This window comes from Microcaecilia unicolor, chromosome 9, assembly GCF_901765095.1.
Source record: "Microcaecilia unicolor chromosome 9, aMicUni1.1, whole genome shotgun sequence".
NCBI lineage: Eukaryota > Metazoa > Chordata > Amphibia > Gymnophiona > Siphonopidae > Microcaecilia > Microcaecilia unicolor.
In genome coordinates, this window is record NC_044039.1 from 163,970,251 (window position 1) to 163,992,986 (window position 22,736).

General features: G+C 41.6%; 1 protein-coding gene across 7 annotated transcripts in view; it reads right to left on the reverse strand.

The window, feature by feature from the left end:
• NIN (ninein) overlaps positions 1–22,736 on the reverse strand; it is a 213,649-nt gene that overhangs the window by 57,443 nt on the left and 133,470 nt on the right. For all 7 annotated transcript variants that reach the window (XM_030213934.1, XM_030213931.1, XM_030213929.1 and 4 more), the window contains 7 exons: positions 21,950–22,086; positions 20,918–21,058; positions 16,613–16,787; positions 14,384–14,494; positions 9,765–9,854; positions 5,468–5,609; positions 1,024–1,145 (listed from right to left, as the gene is read on the reverse strand). In XM_030213934.1, coding sequence (XP_030069794.1) covers positions 1,024–1,145; positions 5,468–5,609; positions 9,765–9,854; positions 14,384–14,494; positions 16,613–16,787; positions 20,918–21,058; positions 21,950–22,086 — 918 coding nt within the window. The remainder of the gene's footprint in view (positions 1–1,023; positions 1,146–5,467; positions 5,610–9,764; positions 9,855–14,383; positions 14,495–16,612; positions 16,788–20,917; positions 21,059–21,949; positions 22,087–22,736) is intronic.

Here is a 22,736-nt window from a genome sequence, read left to right on the forward strand (position 1 = left end):
TGGACATGAAAATGAATCTTAATTTTAGAGTTATATCATGAAGGGCAAAGGATAAACCTAAATATTACCAATCTAAATCCATCAGATCATAAGAGCTCTACCCATGTTAGAAAATAATTTACTTTGCTCTATTATGTTATTACAAATTCTCAAATCAGTGTGCCAACCTTTTATAATGAAAACAACAAACAAGAAAAGATTTAGTGCAAGCAATGACACCATCACTGGGATATCAGGAATGAAGGGCAAAATTTCAGGGATGAGTGATGTAATTTTATTCTACTCAGACTAGTCCATATATAAAATAAACATTGTCAAATGTCTTTATTTCACAATATTTATTTGAATTTAGCTCATCTGAGTTACATTCAGGTACACTAGGCACGTCCCTGTCTCCAGAGGACTTACAAACTAACCCCCCTGTTTACCAAGCCGTGCTAGTGGCTGCCCTGCATGAATGCTGACACAGCCCGTTCACTTTGAATGGGCTGTGTTGGCATTGCCACACAGCTTAGTAAACAGGGGGGTAAGTTTGTACCTGAGGCAATGGAGAGTTAAAGTGATGCCCAAGATCACAAGGGGCAGCAGTGGGATTTGAACTGGGCTTTGCTGGTTGTCAGCCTGGAGCTCTAACCACTATGCTATTCTTCCACTCCTATCAGTTTAAATACCGATAAAGAAAAGTTGGGCAAATAATGCCAAGCTAAAATCCCTGTCATTAATAAGAAACTGGTAGGACAGTAGCATTACAACAGTTATGGTTGCAGTAGCATTTCCATATTATGATTTTTCACTACAAACATCTTTTTCTTCTATAAACGTAAGTTAAGATCTGAACATTGGCCACTTTCCCCCCCCCCCCCCCCCCCCCCCCCCAAAATTTGAGCAACATGAATTGAGAAGACTTTGAGCTTGGGAAGGATAAGATATGCAACACATTTTCAGCACTCTTGGAGTGGTGATAGGAGAGGGTGGGGGAGGGGGAAGACACATATCCTATGAACTCGAAACAAAACAGCTTACTTTATCAAGAAGCAGCAGTTTCAGTTCCTCTAGCTCTCTAAGATGCTGTTCTTTCATTTGTTCAATAGCCATTTCTGCCTCTATGCTCATGTTTGAAGGAGGACAGTCCTCTGAGCCAAGCCCTAGTGGACAAGAAAAAAAAAATAAATCATGATCTGATAACCTGCTTTTTTGTCTTTTACTCAAACTGAAGCATTAATAGCAAACTGTTTGTAGTCACTTGCTTATACAAACATCTGAATGAACAGAACTCATAGCAGATCAATGGAAATTTTGATTATAGCTACTGATCCAATGTATTATACGTTACTGATCAGATTCCATGTTCCTTTATTCTTTCTAACCCAAAGGAACATTGTAAAAGAAATTATATATAAGGGGTTGAGAATGTCTGTCCATGAGGGGGCAAAATGTCTCTGAAAATTTAATGGAATGGAACCAGATTCGTCCTGTGGGAAAAACTGGTGAAGATGCATCAAATTCAAAAATAGGCCAGACTGAACCAAGAGTTCTAAAGAAAAGTCTCTTCAAAATGTCCCAGTGCATTGCTATGAAGTAGTCATTCCAGTTTCAGCAGTATAGAAAGAGTGGTACACAAATACAGCATTAGAAAATTGCTCCGTTTAACCCATCTCTTCAAGTTACATTTAGTGCCAATACACATCCCCCCCCCCCCCCCCACCATTAGAATTAATTACATAAGGCATGCCCTGCATGCTTTCCTCTTCCCTACCTCCTTCCCCAAATAGTTAAACAGTTACCACACTTCTCTCTCTCTCTGCTGGGCTGGCCTTTTGTAATAACTGTCCCCCCCCCCCGGTAGCAATCCCTCTGGGGTGGTGGTAGGCTCCCTTCAGCAGTCCAAAACAAAGTACTTCCAGACAACACAGCTTTTAGTCCAACCAGTTTATTCCCCCTCCTCCACATAACTCAGTTCAAAGGGTTAATGTCCCATTCAGTTCCAAAACATAGCAAAAAGAAAAACTCTCCCTTTACATCCAAGTTCTCCCAGTTCCAACCTCCTGGGTTTCAGTTTTAAAAGTGTTTCCTCTTGAGGGTTACAGGATGGCAGTACACCTCCCACAACACAGCTACTTGACTCCTGTGACCACCCACCGCCTTCAATCCCTGCCCCAGAGTACAATTACAGTCCATGTCAATCGGTTCCTCCAAACCTGGTGAGCAGAGCCCTCCTGACTCTCCTTCCTCCAAACACTCCATTAACTCTGCTTCTCTGCCAGTTTGTTGGTTTGAGCCTTCCCCTTCCTCCCAGGTGGGAGGAATCTTGTACTGATTTCTGACCCAAGGGAATTGAGCTTTGTCATCCCAGCTCCCCCTTCTGGCCCTTGTCTGCCATAGCAGCTGCTCTTTCCAGTCCTTACCTCCCTCCCTTCCACGTGGTGTCCCTAACGGGTTTTGGAACCTACCCCCCCCCCCCCCAATTCCTTCTCTCAGGGTCTTGTGGGGAATGTAGTCTGGCCCCATACCTCCTCCTAACCTGCTTAGACCCTCCAACCTCCTTACACTTTGTTGTAAATTCTATTGTGAAATCTAGTGACTGAACTATTTAGCTTTCTTAACAGTTCCAGTGTATAGTGACACTCAGTGCCAGAACCATGTAATTAGCTACTGCCAATTATTGATAAAGAAACACGGCAACACCTGCTGCCATCAGGCAGTGGCACCCTGTGGTTAAACTGTAAAAAAATAAATTAATAAAAAATAAAAATTAGTTGTCAATGACATCTAGTGGTTTGATGTATTATCAAACTTGGTTTCATTTTATTAACCAATGGAATGTTTTTGAACAGAACAGTACCCAATCTCCCTATCCTTGCTTCTCCAAGTCAGACACACACACTGATATGTGCAGAGTGGCTGGAAAGAATTCCATCAGCAAAAAACACAGCACCAGGGGCCTTAAAAATGGGGACACAGTTCTTTAATCGTACACCTTTATAGAACAGTCTTCGAAAAAGACCCAACACGGTGCTGTTTTTTTTTTGCTGTTTGGACCTTTGTTTGTACTTTGCTCCCTCCCTCTCTCTGTTGTACTATGGAAAGAATTCCGTGACACATGCTCTGCATGTTTTTCCCACTTGTCTTTCTGTGATTTGCCATTTTTGAAACTAACTACAGTGCGTAGACTTCATCTGTATTTACCCCCAAATTCTTTAAATGGCGCTTAAAATTGCAAGCACAAATTTAGACATGCACCCAATTTGCACAGGCAATTTAATGAGCCAATCAATTAGTGACACTAATTGGCCTTAACTGAAATTTACACGTGCATTTTTAATCATGTGGCTCCAAAAAGAGGGGGGGGGGGGGCACGGCCATGGGAGGGTCATAGGTGGATCAGGGGCATTCTAGAATTTATGCGCTGTTTTAGAAGAAGGGGGATACATGCCTAATTTAGGCACGAGGATATTCACCAGGGTTTACTTGGTGTAAATTCTTGTGTCTAAAGTTAAGAACTAAGTGTCAGATTCTATATATGGAGCTTAAAAAATCCATGCAGAAAACATTTCCGCCTAACCATATTCTATAAGTGGCGCCTAGATTTAGGCATTGTACATAGAATACGTTTAGTTGATATCCCAGTGCCTAAAACTATTCACCTCCATTTACACCAATGGTTACCACTGAAAACGAGGCCGCCGCCTGAACCTGTTCACCCAACGCGGTTGGCCTTGCAGAGACTCCGGCCACAGGAGCTGGTGCTGCAACCGGTCCTGTCTCAGACTGCTTAGGAGCCGCACAAAACTGCAGTTTCCTGACTTGATTTTTTGGACCAATGAGGATAAATGGTGAGGAAATACACACATATGGTGGGAAATAAAGCTTGAATGTTTGAAAGTGCCCACATTCTGATGGTCCTGAAAAACAACAGATTGCTCAAATTTGAAACAGTGGGATTTCCTGTTTGTTGTGATATTTTGAAAACAGACTGAGGCATTAACTTTTGGGTGCTTAACTTCCGCTGAGTGCCCAATATTGGCCCTTTGAGAGCTCCTTAAAAAGTATCTGATGGAGAATTTGAAGATGCCATCTGAGGCAATCCTTCTGGTTAAAGTGTTTTACGTCTCATACAGAAGAAACAGGGAAGGGAGAGAGCTTAGATCTGAAGAGGGACCCTGAAGTCTCCGCAGATAGACTGGGTGTAACGGAGAAGCTGGAGGCACCAAAGAGATAAAACCAAATGACTCTCCTTGTCTCTTTTGATTTGAAAATAACTTAATATTGTGATCATTGTTCCATTAAGAAGGATTTGATGTTATTGGGTCAACAGATTTGGGGTTTTTTTTTCCTGATTTTTGCAGAGATGCAGAAGAGCAAACTCCTTCTGCATCAACATGTTTTGAGATGCGAGGTAGAGTTTTTCCATAAATTTCCAGCAGTGTCTAGTTAAGGGCTTCTTTTACAAAGTCGCATTAGTGATTCCCACATGGCAGGAATCATTAGCATGGCTTTGTAAAAGAAGCCCTAAATTTGCGATTGATGGGTAGAAAAGAACAGCTTCCGCTTTAGGGGCTTCTTTTATAAAGCTGCGCTACCGATTCCCGGTGCAGCAAATGAGAGGAAGCCCATTCAATTCCTATGGGCTTCGTCTCATTTGCCGCGCGTGAATTGCTAGTGTGGCTTTGTAAAAGAAGCCCTAGAATTGCTAATTTGGGATTAGAATTGATATGTCTAGTTATTTTCTTTTTGGGTATTGTTTAATTTTCCCTATACTTCCCTATGGATTTCTCCCTCCTTGTTGGGGATTTCACAGAAGGTGGATGCTACTTTGATTTGAATGGTATTTTTTTTTTATTACATTTGGCATCATTACTCTATTTGTTGTTTGAGTGGTTTCTCATTTCATTATGGTTTAAAAAGTGCAATAAATAGAAACTTTATGTTTCAATCATTTTTATTGCAGACAGGTTAATAAACAGTGCACAAGTATGCATAGTTCTTTAAAGGATTAACACCTGAATCAACGCTATTAACAAAGATGCACTATAACATGTTTACCTATCCCACCCCTCTATCCCTTCCCATCCTCCCCCCCTAAACTCCCCCCAACTCCACCTAAATAGAAACTTTAAAAAATGCATGCTAGCCTATTAATTAAACCATGTTAGAACATAAGTTTAAAACAACCCAGAAAATGTTGGAAGTTTTGGGGAAAAAACCTGGAAATGACTAACACACAAACCACATTTTTTTTTCCATGCACAACAACCCCACCAGGAAACTACTCTCTCCAGAATATCCACTTCTATTTGGGTTAAAGTAAAATCGCCACAAACACAACACTAAAATCCAATTCCAGTTTTCCAGTCTGATCAGTGGAGGTTTATAATCATCACCATTAATGTTCATCTGGATATTGCTGCCTATTCCTACACAGCACTAACAGTTTTTGGTAAGAATAAAAGTAATTTAGATCCCTTACCTTGGTCAGACTCGAGGCCACCACTTCTACCATCAAACTCCTCAGACAGTGAGCTTTTCAGAGAACCCCTAAAAGCCCTGCTACCTTGAACATGACATTCTTCCAGCTCGCACTGGAGTTCATCTATGCGATCCTGCAGCTCCTGTGTGTGTAAACAAGCATAAATATAATAGAGAAGACTTAACACATCCTAGCAGAATCACAGCAAAATATCTACCACATTCATGCCCTACCTGTCCCTGAGCAGGCATGGAAAAGTGTCCTTCAAAACAGTGACTAGCTACAGCACACATTTACAGCTCCAAAACAATTCACTAAATCAGAATATCACACTTATGGGCCAATGATCAGAAACAAACACAAGTGCTAGAGGCTACCGCCCCACGACCTTATATGGTGTGAAGCCCCGTCCAGCGCATCCCAGGATACACTGGGCAGGGCTGGGTGCTGCCATTTTCAAGGCGGCGCTGCTGAAGAGGAGGGAATGTACCTCCCTACTCTAACAAAGATAGGGAGGTGGGGAAGAGCACCGCTAGACCACTAGGTTGAGGGGGTTTGATTTGCGGTCCACTGGGCCACCAGGGCTTTTTTTGGGGGGGGGGGAGGGGGTGCTGGGGGGCTTAGGGTGTCTGGAGACCCACTAGATCTCTAGTCTCCTCCCCCCCCCCCCCAAATCTGTGTTGGGGGACTGGAGGTCCACTGGACCTCCAGCCCCCAAGTCATTAGCTTGGGGTGGGGTTTCGGTGGGGGAACTAGGCCACCGGGGCCATGCTGTTTGGGGTCTGCTGGTCCCACGGACCTTCAGCCCGTGTTTGACAGGTCTGGGCCTTTGACAGCCCAGACCTGTCAAACAAGTGGCGAATTGTGCCTGAATGCATGCTCAGGCACAATCCTCCCACACTTTGCCCTATGATCAGAGATAATAGCGTGCATAAATTTGAATGCTATTATCTCTGATCATTGGGGCGGTAAAGCTTTGCACTGTTCCAGCGCTATTTTTAGAGCACTGTTTGGAACAGCGCAGAGCTTTCGATCATCTGCTTAATATACATTAAGCAGCTATGTATATTTACTGGCTCCGCAAACCCAGTATAGCTTGGCATTAAATTTCTGGGTTTATCACCGCCAGCTGAATATCAGGCCCTGGATATTTAACAAAGTAGGACTCTGACCCCCTGATTCTTAAAGCTGCACATACAAGTTATTGTATAGTAGTAATTATGTGCATAACTTAATAATGAGCTTTTAATTTACGCAATAATTGGCTATTATTGCTGTTAGATGGCACTAATTAGCAATTATGTGCATAACTGCCATTAGTCGATATTCTACAAAATGTGTGCGAATAATCCATAGTGTGCAACAGCAAGGGAGCCTGGGTGGATCAGGGGTGTGCCTCGTACTTTTGCACTAGGGATATAGAATACTAGCAGTTACACACCGCATAAGCATTTACGCCAGTCACTGAGCTAGCGTAAGGGCTTGCGCATTAAGTTAGGTGGATTTACACTAGGCAGTTACGTACAGCTCATCCCAGCACCTAACTTTAGGTGACCTTTTGAGAATTACCCTTTATGGGGACAATTTTATAAAGTGGTTTCTGCCTGTAAAGCATATTTTACACATAGAAAATTATTATAAAATTTGGTGGGTCTATACATGCGTAAGAGCTTTGATTATAAGCACAGAAAGGCGGTATATCAAATCCCATTTCCTTTTCCCTTTCCCCCTTAGAAGTACTAGGACTAGGGGGCATGCGATGAAGCTACAATGTAGTAAATTTAAAATGAAGAGAAAATCTTTCTTCACTCAACGTGTAATTAAACTCTGGAATTCATTGCCAGAGAATGTGGTAAAGGCAGTTAGCTTAGCGGAGTTTTAAAAAGGTTTGGACGACTTCCTAAAGGAAAAGTCCATAGACTGTTATTAAATGGACTTGGGGAAAATCCACTATTTCTGGATTAATTATAATGAATACAAACTTTGCACCATTGCTTTGATCAGCTGGAACTGTTGAACAATGAAGACATGAAGGGTAATTTTATAACAGAGTGCCTAGTTTAAAAAAAATGTTTGGACAAGTTCCTGGAGGAAAAGTCTAAAGTATGCTATTGAGATAGAAATAGGGGAAGCCACTGTTGCCCTGGGATTGGTAGCATGGCATCTTGCTACTATTTGGGATTCTGCCAGGTACTTGTGATCTGGATTTGCTACTGATGGAAGGAGGATAGTAGGCTAGATGGACCATTGGTCTGACCAAGTATTACTTTTCTTATGTTCTTAGAATAAGAGGCCAAGCAGGCAACCACTTAGGCACTTTTTAAATGTTTCTTTATTCTGAAAAAAAAAACCAAAAGCAACAGATCATAGAACATTCAACAGTACAGCAGCTCCAGCCACATTCAGATTACATTACAGTCCAACAGTGCTAACAAACAATTTTAAGTTCCTTTTAAAATATTCCCCCTTTTTTCTCTCCCTCCCCACTAGTTACACTTCTCTATGGCTTGATAATGGCCCTCCCATTATGGATTGATGGCGCTCCTACCCAAGCACACCCAGCCAGTTGAGTTTTCAGGATACCCACAATGAATATGCATGACAGAGAGATGCAAGCACTGCCTCCATTGTATTTAAATCTGTCTCATGCATATTCATTTTGGATATCCTAAAAACCTGACTGGCTGGACGTGTTGAGAACCACTGTCTTATACCACTCCTTTGCTCTTTAATAAAGGGAAAGGAAACAGGACTTGATATACCACCTTTCTGTGGTACATGCAAAGTGGTTTACATACTATGTACAGGTACTTGTTTTGTACCTGGGGCAATGGAGGTTAAAGTGACTTGCCCAGAGTCATAAGGAGCTGCAGTGGGAATCAAACTCAATTCACTAGGATCACAGTATTACTTAGATTGTAAGCTCTTTTGAGCAGGGACTGTCTCTTTGTATCAGGTGTTCAGCGCTGCGTGCGTCTGGTAGCGCTATACAAATGCTAATAATAATAATAATCACAGCCTGCTGCACTAACCACTAGGCTACTCCTCCACATCAATGCACATACTTGTGACCACCATCTGTGCTCCGCCCAGACCATGTCCCTGGCAGAGTCTACAGTAAAAGTGCACATCCATGTTCATATATATGTTTAGGTCACATGTGTGCTACAATGACTTTATAAAATTACTCCCCTAGTAGTTAAGCAAATGCACACATTAAAAGTTTACTAGATGGGATCTCATAACTTGGGTCCCTTTTTTGCTATATTAACAAAGATGGGGGGGAAAAAAGAGTCTTCCTTGACTTAACACCTGTTCTATGGTTCAATCATCATTTATTGATCTCATTTTCCCAGCATGACCTCGCCCTTAGTAGTTTTGGATGTACAGGGAAACCAGCAGGCAAACAGTTTCTTAAAATTTAATAAGGATAAATTTGTAGCTAAAATATTCCCATGACTTAAGGCTAAAGGCCTACCTGTTCTGGGCTAAAGGCCTACCTGTTTGATGCTGCTTTTAATTCCTAACTTGTCACCTGCTCGTAACCTTATCTTGTCTTCCTCTCTTCAATAGTCCCTTTTCCCTATGTGTCCTATCTGTCTGTCCTACCCTTATCCCTTATTTGTCCTGTCTGTCTGTCCCGATTTAGATTGTAAGCTCTTTTGAGCAGGGACTGTCTTTTCTTCATGTTCAATTATGAAGTGCTGCGTACGACTGGTAGCGCTATAGAAATGATTTGTAGTAGTAGTAGACTAGCATCTGCTGCAGATGATTCCTCAGATACTATAACTTGGATATTGCAGTGGACTATTGGAACACAGTTATAGCTTTGGCTTCTGCCAAGCCATGTGAAGCCCTGCCAGCCAAAGAAATGCAGTGTCTTGAGCAGTGTCTGTAATGCAGAAATCTGCAGCATGCCTCTTGCCGCCGACACCGGGACTTCTTGCGCATGCTCAGTTCGCACAAGAACTGAGCATGCTCAGGGAGTCGACTTCCACATTACAGAAGCAGAACAAGGAAGTAGGTTAACAGCTCAAGCACTGCATTTCTTTGGCTGATGGGGCTTCAGCATCCCCGCCAGCAAAGGTATGTTTAACAGACACACTATTTGGGGGGGAGAGGGAGAGGAGGAGGAATGCGTTGCCCTCCCCAGTCTACACCCTTGATAGGAAGGAGGCCAGGCAGAGTGCTGTATTCAACTCTTTCTGCAGTTCTAAACTTGTGGTATGGGTGTGGAATTGTAATGCTGTTGTAGAAGGGAAGGAGCTGCTAGCAGAAGCTCTCTCAACATACTTACCCTGCACTGTCTTTCATGCTCCTTTTTCAGCACTGCTAATCTCTCCTCCTGCAGGAAAAACTCTGCACTGCTTGGGTCCAGATCACCAAACTACAGACAGCAGAAAATAAATTTAACCCCCAGTTAGAACAATGCATTATGAACCTGCTAGCAGGGCGAAGATCTAGTTATACAAGTGCTTTATTTTCTCCACATTAACACTATCTGGGTTTTTATAACAAACAACTTGCTGTTTTTTTCCAACAACTTACTTGTTTCTCAGTTCTTTATTAAGACAGAGTCACACAGTACTGACTGCTCTGTGCTGTTCTAGCAGTGAGCAAACGGTGCACACCTGCTGGTATCAGCAAGTCAATTTTGGCACAGTGAACTAAGTGTCAGGAAACAGCTAATCAAAGAACTAGAAGAATTTGGTAGAATAAAAGGGGAGAGAAGCTGAGCTGGAATGTGAAATGATGAAACAGGCTGGCAAAAAGGGAAGAGGAGGAGAGAAAAGAGGCTGCGGAAATAAAAGGGAATACAGAAGCAGTTCCCAAACTTTAGTTGTGATTCACAAAGGTGCTACAAATGTATCAAGCGTTCCTGATAAAAGTTTAAGGTAAGCTAACTTCAAAAAGCCATTTCTGCAGGGCCAGTTTTTGGGAGTATGCATCATGTTGGGAGTGGGAGATAAATCATTCTAACTAATGAAGCAGCTGCCTGCCTTCCTGTGAATTAAGTAGTAGCCAATCAGCAGCTTTGAAGGCTACCAATTAGGGGGCAGCTTCAACATGGTTCATTCCTGACAGGAATGTGGATTGTGAGGTGCAAGGAGGCTAGATTTAGAACTGGAGACGGCATGACGGCAAAAAGTCGAAGCTGGCTCAGCCTTGCCTCCCCCGCACAGCCGTCATCCATGTACACCCAAAACAAAGCAAACAAACCTATCAGCTGCTGCATCCACTTGTTGTTCTTTATTGTTGGTAGCATTTTTATATGATCTCACTTATATATTCAAACATGCCGGCTTGTGCAGCATACAGATGTACACAGAGGAAGTATTGGTTTCATCAGTTACAGTACTAAGTTGTTCTAAATCGTGATCAGTGTGTCATTTGGAGGGGCTGGTTATAGGGACTCCTAACACCGTAGCAGGTATTATATTCGAGCATAGATTTTGTTTTTAACCTAATAAAGGACCACCAAAACAAACACCATGTTAAGAGAATCAGGAGATCAACATTCAGAATTTCTATTTATAAAAATACGATTTAAAAAAAAATCCTTAATTAGGTTAAAACCTAGGAGCATTTCACATCTTTTTTGTTTTCCTGTGCGTATATGGGAACTTGCTCCTTTTGTTTTATGGAATGCAGTGGTATATTATAAAATGCACTTTATTTTATTACTACAAAGACAGGTATTGAATAATGAGGGAAGCACTTCCTCCATGCAGAAGTTCTATCCAAAGTCAGTCTAAATATGCCAACATTGTCCACTTCTGTTATATATATTTGTTCTTCGAGTCTGTGTGGTTGTAAAAGGCATTAAAAAAAATCTGTCTCCCGGCTGTGTGTAAATAGATGAGTGTGATTTTATAATGAAGGCAAACAATACACCACCAAAATCTATTAGCCGCTAAGTTCATACAAAGATAATATTCAGTGAAAAATAAATCTGTTGGCTGCCTGCTATGTGAATATTCCATCACTGTTTCATTATTGCTACCAAATATTACATATTATGGGCATTTGCTTTACTGGCTTCAGCCCCCATAATGGGCTATATAGACTCATGCCGACTCCTGATCTCAATCTAACCTCCTTGGTGAGGCGAGTTTGCCAGTGCCCTGCTTATACCATATGCTGGAGCTGCACGGATCATTTAGCTCTGGCCCCTGCAAAGAATCTGTAGGCTAGACTCCTGTACAAAAATTATAGATCAAATGCAGGAAGTACAAAGCTGTGCCCCTGGAGCACATCTGAAGCAGTGGATAAGTTTGCTCCTACCCCTCCACCCACCACCATTCAGTAGTAGGGTAAGAGCATAGGGAAGGGCTGGTTCAGAGAAACAGCATAGAAATAAACTAGCAGAACAAAAAGACAAAGGGTGCCAAGGAGAGGTAACAGCAGATGCACCCTCACTGAACTCTGCTAGCACTGGTCAAGAATGCATTTGCTGTTTCTGAAACATCTGGATAGGGAAATTCAGGATTCAGAGCCACGAGACTGGCTTGAGGCTGGTGGCAGTGGGGAGATTGAAAAGCAGAAAACAGAGGAAAGTGACTGAAGAAAGACGAGACAAACAAACATGAGTGGCTGGATGAGAGAAAAGCACCCTCAGACAGATTTCCTTCTGTGATAAAACACACACGTAGTTAAAAAAAAAAATAGAATGAATTTATGTCAAGGGGCATTTTATTAAGCCTTTATCACATATATATCAAGGCTTACATGCAGAAATAGTTTTTATAAAATTGTGAAAGAGTATATATGTATAAAAGTAGGCACCTAACACTTGTATGTAGGTCATTCCCGGGACCTAGTATGAATGGAAAGGAGTGGAGTTGCATGTACATGAGTACTTTTTAAACAATGTACATGTAGAGATTAGAAGCAGAAATTCACACTTGCCTCATAAAATTAAAGCCAATCCCTGTACACAAGTACCAAGTCATGAATAACTTACGGGGCCACCAACTGCGCAACGGTTTCTTGGCAGACTATTAGTGGGGTGGTTTTGCCACTGTCTTTCCCCTGCCTTGAAATAGGTGTAAATCTGTAAAAACTTGTGGGATTATTCTGGGAATGTACTTCATAAAAGGTACATAGGCACCTAATTTCTTCTGGCATTTGTCTGGGTTCATGTGAATTTCAAGTGCTAAAATGGACTCACATCGGGTAAAGTTTGGGAAGCTCTGAATAGGGGGAGAAACAAGGATTGGCAGTGAAGGTAGATCCATGAACAGCAAAACAGGTACCCAGAAAACAAAGAGACACAAAAGAAATGACAAGTTTGGAAATAAAGAATGTGAAGTGACTGTTAAATGATATGAAAATATAGACTATCAAGTACAATATACCTTAATAATTAAAAAAAAAAAAAAAAACCACACACACACACAGATCATCAAGAAAAAGACAAGAAGAGCCAGAGGATAATTCACTCTAGTTATGTGGAGAGAGGTTTCATTTTACTCCAGGTTAAACATGATATACTGATTTCTCTCTGGTAACTGAACTAGACTCATGTTGGAGCCACATCAGCTCCTTGGCTCCATTATCACATCTTCTGGATTATCCATCTCTGTTAATGACATTTAAGCATTTCCAATATAAGAATGACCTGAGGCAAAGAAAAGATGGTTTTGCATCCAAGAAGCTAATCACTAGCTATTCAATCCTCAGAAACAGATAAGTCTGAAAAAACAACCTCATGTCTGACTTAACTTAAATAGGTCTTCCATGTTACCGTTTTTAGGCAGAATGCCTAATGGACAGCATAGGCCATATCTGTCACATCATTTCAACTCCTAAACCAGGTGCTTGACTGTCACATCATTTCAACTCCTAAACCAGGTGCTTGACCATCTCAAGTGTTGGGTTCCCACTGTTGACAGGTTTGGGGTCGGCTGTGCACTGACTAGAAGTAGATACCAAATAGGATGATGGGAGAAAATCATCTGACTGGCAAACATGCAGAACTATGTGAAGGTGGGAATGAATTCTCCTGGGAGCATCTGAATGCTGCCTTGAAAGCATCCCTAGCACAGCTGACCCAGAATGGGGAGGTTCTGATGCAGGGTGCAAAACTAGGAATCTTAGTGGAGAGGGCTACAGATGGGTAAGAATGCCCCTGTGTACACCCAGTAAGAGAACACATTTTATGCTTCTTATAAGTATATAGCAACATCAAGCTTAATTTTGGGGGAAGGCCTGGAATGCAGTTCTATGTCTTTTCAGACTCCAGAGCAGCAGGGGTGCTCTGCTTCAGCCCCTCCCTCACGCAACCTGCAGAGAAGAGGAGTTGAGGGGCTGAATCTGGAGCAGAACAGAGAACAATCACTGTTCTCTCTGATCTACCTCTTGCTCCTGCCCTGGTCCACCAACTCCTCCCCCTCAGCTCTGCTCTTCTATTTTTTATATTGAAGGTGCCTGCCTGTGGAACTCACTACCCCTTGAGTCACGTTACATTAACTGAATCACACTGTTCACGAAACAACTTAAAACTTGTTTACTCAGGCATATTCCTTAACTCCATAGAAGTGGTTGTGATTTTTAACAGAAACTCCCCAGGCTGTTAATTTAAGATTTAACTGCTGCCCCAGATGTTTTATTGTATTTATTGTTAAGTTTGTTGTGCCCTGTATTTTCAATTTCTATTATGCATGTTTTAATACTGTAACTTGCCTAGATTTATAGGACAGAATGGGCTATAAATATTTTAAATAATTTGCCTTGAAATTAAGCTCTGAGCAACATTCAATAAACATGACTTATTTTAATTGTGCTTCCTAATTAATCAGAAAAGACAGATCCTACAGTCTGTATAATCTGGCAATACTTAATCCAATTCCTTAATACATTGTGGCTCATTCTGATCTTCAAGAATCCATTTGGTGAAGATGACAGTGTGCTTACCTTTTCCTTCAGCACATGCTCAAGGTTTCTTTGCAGTGTGTTTGCTAGAGTCTCAAATTCTGCCATCTTTTCTGAATTCTCCAACAGCTCCCTTTCTAAACGACTGTTTTCCTATAAAAGGTAGAGAAAAAAAAAGGAGTTTGCTTCAATAATATCCATCAAAAAACCCCTAATTCCTGAAAATGATCATCAGATACTAATCTAATCTGGTATTTATTAACCGCCAAATCTCTTACTGGTCCAAAGCTTTGTACAGGATTAGAATACCAAAATACAAATCAAGTATACATAATAATACATAGCAAAGAGTATATCCAGTAATACAAATCACCAAAATAATAATCTATTAAAGTCCATTAATGAATATTTGTTCAATCTGTTTAATAAACAAAAACGTCTTAAGATTTTTATGAAATAGAACACAAGAGTTTTCAAGTCTTAGATCTAATGGTAAAAACAAATGTATTTGCTATCCTACACAGAGCCATCCTAGGTACAAACATGAACTGTACTATTTTGATTTCCTCAAGGCTAAAAAAAAAAATTAAAAAAATTAGAAGTACATACTTAACTTTAACCTCCCCTAGAGCAAAATATGCCAAGCTTAAAGATCTTGAACTACTGGTACTATTGATGAATACTGTGCAAAACTAGAAAGCTTTTCAGAGTGACATCTATTTATTTAAAACAAATCTATAAACTGCCCATCTAGTACATCAGCAGTGTACATGCAACACAGGACAATCTCTCCACACAACATCAACTAAAATTAAGCAAATCTCCATGTTAAATACACCGAAAGACCTGCACAAAGAACAGGCCAACCAGCCAATATTCAGCTGCTGTACAATTTTTTTTTCTTCTTCTAACCCTGACCGCAGTAGTAAGAAATAAATCTGAATATTCAGCAAGGCCAGTATCTGGATTGCGGCTGGCACTGAATAACCATATAGGGTCGCAAGCTATAGCATTACTTGGATAGCAATGATATTCCAGACGTTTATCTGGACATAACATGCATCCTTCTTCTGAAATGGGGAATACACTTTTTTTTTTCTGGTTCACGCTAGTGCCGCCCAAAACATGCCCAGATCACACCCCCTTGTCATATGCACATTTTCAGTTTTAGATGTAAACACAGAAGAACACCAGTCTTCGCACACTCAAAAGCACAAAACACACAGCGAAGTTGACACAAGAATATGGTTTCAAGATGATGTTGAAAAGGCCAAATTTATTGTGTGGCTCTAAAAACTCGACATGGCCATGTTTCGGCCAATTGGTCTGCCTCAGGAGTCTTTTGAAGTCTTGAAATATTGTCTGTGGATAAATCGTGTGTCTTGTGCATGAAACTCGATACAGCAAATCAAAGGTAGCATTCTCAATGCTTTGAGAACTCTGAGCCACAAAATAAATTTGGACTTTTCAACGTTGTCTTGAAACCATATTCTTGAGTCATCTTTGCTATGTTTTTTTGTCATTTTCAGTTTTAGACTTGTGCATCCCAGCTTTGTAAAACGGGTTTTATACAATATAAATACCTAAGTGCCAGTTTCTGCACGCCTAAAGCATGAATAGCGCTTTTACTGTATATACTATGATATGGCCCTATACCTTACTATATGCCAGTACGCATGCTACTGAGTTTGATATGGTCAGTAAACTCTTTAAGTATGAAACATCTTCTGTGATAACATTCAACCAGCTTGAAGGCAGACCCTCTCATCATCAATCTGAGTTTTCGCTGGTAGATTTATTAATGGGACATATAGCAATGTTTAATATAGAAAATCTTTTAGGCCCAATAACTTAACACATGTGTTTCAAGTGGTGAACAGCCAAAAGATACAAATCTTCATGGTCGACTGCCTTTATTCAGCACCATTACTATAGTACAAGTTTGTAGAAATGAGATTCAGAATCTCAGCTTTTGCCTGCATACTATAAATCCACAGTAAAAGATGGGATTGGCTATCGTATACCTGCCTTTACTCTTATGAGCTATATTAATCTGTATAATTATTTATTTTTTTGAATTGTTCATCGCTCTGATTCGCTATGTAAAAAGAGTGATTTATAAAGCCTGAATAAAACATATAAACATATATTTTTGAGCTGTGCTTTTAAAATTCTATTTTTGATGCACTGTTACATGCTTTGTGAACCGCTTTGGACTGGACTCTGCCTAAGGAAGGTGGTAGCCAATTAAGACCTAACATTTTGCTTTACCTTTAAAGAAAGTGCAAGACGGTCTCTAATATAATTCTCCTCTATCTTCATCTTTTCAATCTCCTGTTCCAGCTCTAAGTGCTGTTTGCTAGCCTGCTGTAAGATATGATCTCTTTCTCTCCCAAGTTCAGTCTTCAGCGCTGCGGTGCGTTCCCTGTACTCTTCATCCAGTTTCCTAGACACACAGGGATGAGAATTAGAAGCCGGCTGCAGCTTGTTAGTCCAAGGACAGCAGTGAAATTCATATGTACAGCCCCCCAACAATAAATGATCAATTATTAAGACTCCCTATTTGACGTGGCATTTAAGCAGCCAATGCACAGTGAACACAGAAGTGGTGTCCTCTTATCTAACACCTCCATGCTTGCCATATTATATCCAACACCTGCCATAAAAGACCTTGCTATTGAATCACACAAATGCATACACACCCAACCCAGTCTCTCAAACTGTGACTAGCAGTGAGAACTCTTGATTGTGTAAACACAGTCCAAGTGAATCTTCAGGAACAGGACAAAACAGGTTCTTTACTGGGGGGACCTGACCAGGGACGTAGCCAGACTTCGGCGGGAGGGGGGTCCAGAGCCCGAGGTGAGGGGGGCACATTTTAGCCCCCCCCCCCGCCATTGCTGCCCCCCCGCCCCAACTTTGACGACCCCTGTCGACGACCCTCTCGACCCCCCTCCTGTCGCCAACCCTCCCCCGCCATCGTCTACCTTTGCTGGTGGGGGACTCCAATCCCCGCCAGCCGAGGTCCTCTTCTTCCCATGAAGGCTTCGTTCTGTTTCTGACGTCCTGCACGTTGTATGTGCAGGACATCAGACTCACAGAAACAGAACAAAGCCTTTGCGGGAAGAAGAGGACCTCTTCAGCTGGTGGGGATTGTGGTCCCCCGCCAGCAAAGGTAGCCCACGGCGGGGGAGGGTTGGCGGCGGGAGGGGGGGGTCAAGAGGGTCGACGGCAGGGGGGTCCAGGGCCAAATCTACGGGGGCCCAGCCCCCCCTAGCTACGCCACTGGACCCGACACAGGCCATGTTTCGGCAACCAAGCGCCTGCATCAGGAGTCTGTTATCAGAATAGAAATGATGCAGATACTGGAGAGAGGATGAAGTTGGGTATTATACATGGGTGAATCCAGTTTTTAAAGCAGCACAATGTCAGAGAGAGTAATGTATGTACCTTATGGTTATATCCTGCTGTCCCTGAAGTCACCCACCATCAATTCCGAAGCTGGATTTTGCATTTAAGGGTGTACTTTTGCCAATTCAAGCTTATGCACATAATCCTCTAGATTCTATGTATGACACCCAAATCTGGGTATGCTGCCAAGATCTGTGCGCAACCTAATTGCTTAATGATCCAACTATCAATTATTGACATATGTTGGCAACAATAGAGGTTTTGCACGTGCATCTGGCTGTACACTATTCTATAATCGCTGAATGACCAAATCCCATAGTGCACAATCCAAAAAGGGGCATGGCCACAGAAGGGCATCTCAGGGACATTTCAATAAATTGCAAGCCCTGTTAAAGAATACTGGCTCAGCACGCCCAACTTGGGTGCCAGCATTTAAACCAGGTTTCAGAAGGGGGAGGTCTGGCGCCCAAAGTTAGGATGAGTGAAACGGCACCAAGTGAGATTCTATAAAGAGCATGCACCCTATATAAAAAAATCACACTTGGTGCTAATCTTTTCTGGCACCCATTTTTGAGCTATTGAATGCCCATGTCAAAAACTATATATTGGAAAGACAATACGACCGCTCAAGATAAGAATAAATGAACACAGATTTTGCATAACACAAAACAAACAGGAAGGACCCTTAGTTTTACACTGCATGTCAACATCACACAAATTTGAGAGGTTTTCATAGGAGACGAGGAGGGCACGGGTGAAATTTTTATTGCAAAAGGAACAAAAATGGATATTTAAGCTTAACTCCTTAGAACCAATGGGACAATGTGCTTGTAGAGTGGAAAGCGGTTTTTTGGGGTTTTTGTTCTTTTTTTAAAGATCAGTTTTAGTGCTTTCTTGCCATAGCTACTTCATTTTATTTTGTAGTTCCAGTATGAGCATCAGCAAAATGCTCCAGAACAATGTTGCTAAAGAAAATTCCTCAAGAAAATTACGTTCATCCAATCCTCATCATGGCCCTCTAATACAGGCTTGCGAGCCTGATGTATGTTTAGTTTTACTGCCACGACACTTGATTTAAGATTGCACTGGTATTAACAATATATTTCTTTATTTAAAAAGGCATACATTTAGCAATTGTTATATTGCCAGTGGCTCCCGAAGAGACAGCAAAGTGAAAACGCATCAACCACAAGCCGGGCATAATACAGACTTTGAAAGCTAAGTTACCATGATTCTATAAATATTTTATTATAATCAAAGAAAATTTTGGAGAAAACATATAACGTGTATAGAAATTAATTAGTTTGTGAAGAAATAAGAGATAAATAGAATAAAGGAAGGGGAAGGTTTTTGACTCATGATGGTAATGACAGATGCTTTCACAGAAATTAGGCCCTGTCCCAGCTGAAGTCTTTTCTTCCAGTCAGAAAAAAATTCTTTGAGCATCACAATATCCAGACTTTTTTTTTATATATCCATTTTTGAGCGCAATTTATAGAATGTTCCCTGATGTAACCCAGCAGCTCCTTGTGACTCTGGGCAAGTCACTTAACCCTCCATTGCCCGAGGTACAAATAAGTACCTGTATACAATACGTAAGCCGCATTGAGCCTGCCATGAGTGGGAAAGCGCGGGGTACAAATGTAACAAAAAAAAAAAATGTATTCACCCTGTACAAACAGTTTTCCTGGGGCAATTTCCAAAGTAAAGTGTGCTTTTACCTGTGTGTGGTTTCAAAATTACCCTACATAAGCAACTAAAATCTGTGTAGAACTTCACAGTTTATTAAGGATCCCTTTTACTAAAGACCATTAGCGTTTGCCAACAGACTACTGCAGAAATGTGGTAAAGCATTTTGTAATATTTTGCCTGTTTGCACACATTAACCTGTGTATTATTGATATTTTAAAAATATTTTTGGGAGGGGCATGTTATGGGCCGAAGTGGGTGTGGAAGAGTTAAACAGCTAGCATGTTATGATTAGCACGCACTTACCCTCAGATTCTATAAATGGCAACTAAAGTTACACGTGCAAATTAGCACGCGTAGTTAATTTGCTCATGCAACTTAATTGTTTAATAAGCTAATCAGTGCCAATAATGAATTTGTGTGTGCAACTTTCCAAGCCTAGTCTGTAAAGTGGTGCGCGCAAATTCTAATGTGCGGCTCACAAAGGGGGCGTGGCCATAAGAGGGGCATTTACACCAGGTTTTCGTTGGCATAAATAGCTGCGCCTCAATTTTAGTTGCGGGATGGCCGCTATGCATACCTACGACTACGTCTAACTTTAGGCTAGGTTTATAGAATAGAGCTAAGCAAGGTGTTTTTTGGTGCCGATTTTTTTGGCACCATATATACAACCTGGCCCTTGCTTGATAACAGAGAGGAGCCAGTAACTACGCCCACGTTAACTCTATGCAGGTACCACCCACTAATGACACCAGGGCATGACCTGCAATAAAATATATTTTCTAAAAAATCCCCCAAATGCTGCATTAAATCTTGGCTTAGCAAGATGTGAAATCCCATGTTAGCAGACATCAAGCCCAGATTCTTCAGATTATTCTGTAAATTAGGATTTTCTATTAAGTACACATTTTATCAAAAGACAATCTAATGTTGCCTTCTCTCTTATTTGTTTCAACATAACCAATGCTCTAGCCTAGCTTCATGACAAACACACAATTATTCCTAATATATGTTAAAATGTTATAATTATCTGATTATTATATTTTTCAATTGTTTTCCTTGAATGTATGTCACATTGAACCTGAGTTTGTTTGGGATAATGTGGGATACAAATGTCATAACAATAATAATACATTTTAGCAAAAAGGCCCCTACGGTGGCACTTTTACCAGTTAACAGATGGCTATTAGGACTTAAGTGTGCTGTGCATTTAGGAAGAAGGACCAGGGAGGGCTTATTTTTATTTATGTTAATATATTTGTGGGATGATTGATTTTACGTTGATCAATTTGCTGTGCATGTTACCTGTTATGAGTGAGCTGGCAGGTTATACACTTTCTAAATACATACAGAAAGTTTATCTGTACAAGACAGGGATTAGTAACCGTACCACAGAATTGTTCTGACTGAGAAGGCAGTATCTATAGCTAGGACTGCAGAGAGGCGTGGCACAGCGGGTAAGGTGCCAAGAGCTACCTGAGGTTGTATTCGTTCCGCTGTTCTATCGCAGCATGGTGATCATCTACTTCAGAAGCCATCAGCGTCTTCAGCTTTTCATTTTTTTCCAGATCTGACCGGAGTTTCTCTTTCTCTCTGGCAGCTTGATCAGCCCTTTCACTAGAAAATATGAGGAGTGTTCAAAAATTAAAAAGCATCACTATCCAATAGCCAGTCTTTATAGCTCAAGTAGTTGGAGGGCAATGCCAAACTATACATATAGCAACTGGAACATAAAACAAACATCCTAAAATTAAGTGATTTCCACCACCAATTTGTTCTTGCTCTTATGAAAAACAGCTTTGTTCAGTAGTGTACTGTTTCTTCACAGATGGGCAAATACTAAGGGCTATAATTTTTGTTCATCCTTCAGCTCAATGGACGTCTGGTATCACCAAGTTACAGAACTGCCCCTGTGTGACCCTATGAACCACCTAAAATATCCAGACCAAGTAAGAGTTTGGGATAGGGCCATTGTTTTGTGAGTTTCAAGAACAGTTTTTAGATTGCCTACTTAGAGCAAAAAATGTTTTAAAACTTGAGAATGAAGGACCTTAAAATATGTGCCATAGGAAGTCCATTCAGACAACGTGCAATCTGAACCATGAATTCAAGTACTTTTTATGGAGGATATTTTTGGCTCATAGTTCCTTTTTTTCCTTCCAGTTCATTTGGAACCAGTGCTATGAGTCTTGGGCTGCAATTATTCCTAATCTGGCCATGGAAGTAGCTGTGAAGCTGGGAGCCATGCAGTTCTAAACCCAGCCACCATTAATCCACCCCCCCCCCACCTGCTATGGGCTCTGAATGCTGCCTTCATAGCATCACCTAGCTACAGCTGATCTAGAATGTGGAAGGTTTAACCCAGGGCACAAACTAGGGATCCTTTGTATAGCAGCATACACTATTGTTACCAAGGAAGCTCATCCTCTTGATTGCTAGCCCCTACATCTTGGGAAGAATTGTGGAGTGAAAGCTGATATTTACAGAAGTGTCAGGATCCAAACTTACAGCAAATGCTTGATCTCACTCTTGAAACTTGCCAGTGCTGCCTGCAAGATCCCATTTTTAGTGACTAGGAGTTCATTTTCCAGAGCCATTGTGAGTTCTGTCAGGTTGATTTTTCCATCCAGGTCAAAATCCAAGGCCTTAAGGGGAGGGGGAACAAAACAACAACAAAAAAGTTTTATGACCCTCCACAACACATGCACAGCTCTGAACTATAGGAAACTAGCCGTTAAGCCCGTAAAAACGGGCGAGATTTCCAGCTACCCTCCTCGCCATGCTGGGCCCCCTGCACTGACCTGACAGCGCCTCTCACCTCCATGTGAAAGCGCTACAGGCAGCAGCAGATCGCTCTGCTGCTGCCTGCAGCGCTTCCACACGGAGGTGAGAGGCGCTGTCAGGTCAGTGCAGGGGGCCCGATGCGAAAGAGAGCAGGAGCGGCGGCGGAGATAGGGGGGGTGGAGGTTGGTGCGCGCGATGTTCGTTTCCAGGCGGCAGCGTCCGACAGTGACTCCGACTCCGTTTCCCTCTCTGTTCCGCCCTCTGATATCATCACGTCTTGACGCGAGGGCGGGACGAAGAGGGAAGTCTCTACTGCGCATTTGCAGGTGAGTCGGTCACTTGCCATTTATATGTTTGATATGAAAATCAATGACTGCAACCATTGTGGCATGTCTTATGAGAACTGAAGCCAAACAGGCCCACCCTGTGCACTGCAATGACCTTAGGAACTGAGACAGGAGTGCACTTTTCTGGGGTTTAGAAAACTAAAGCTTGGCTCTGACAACAGCAG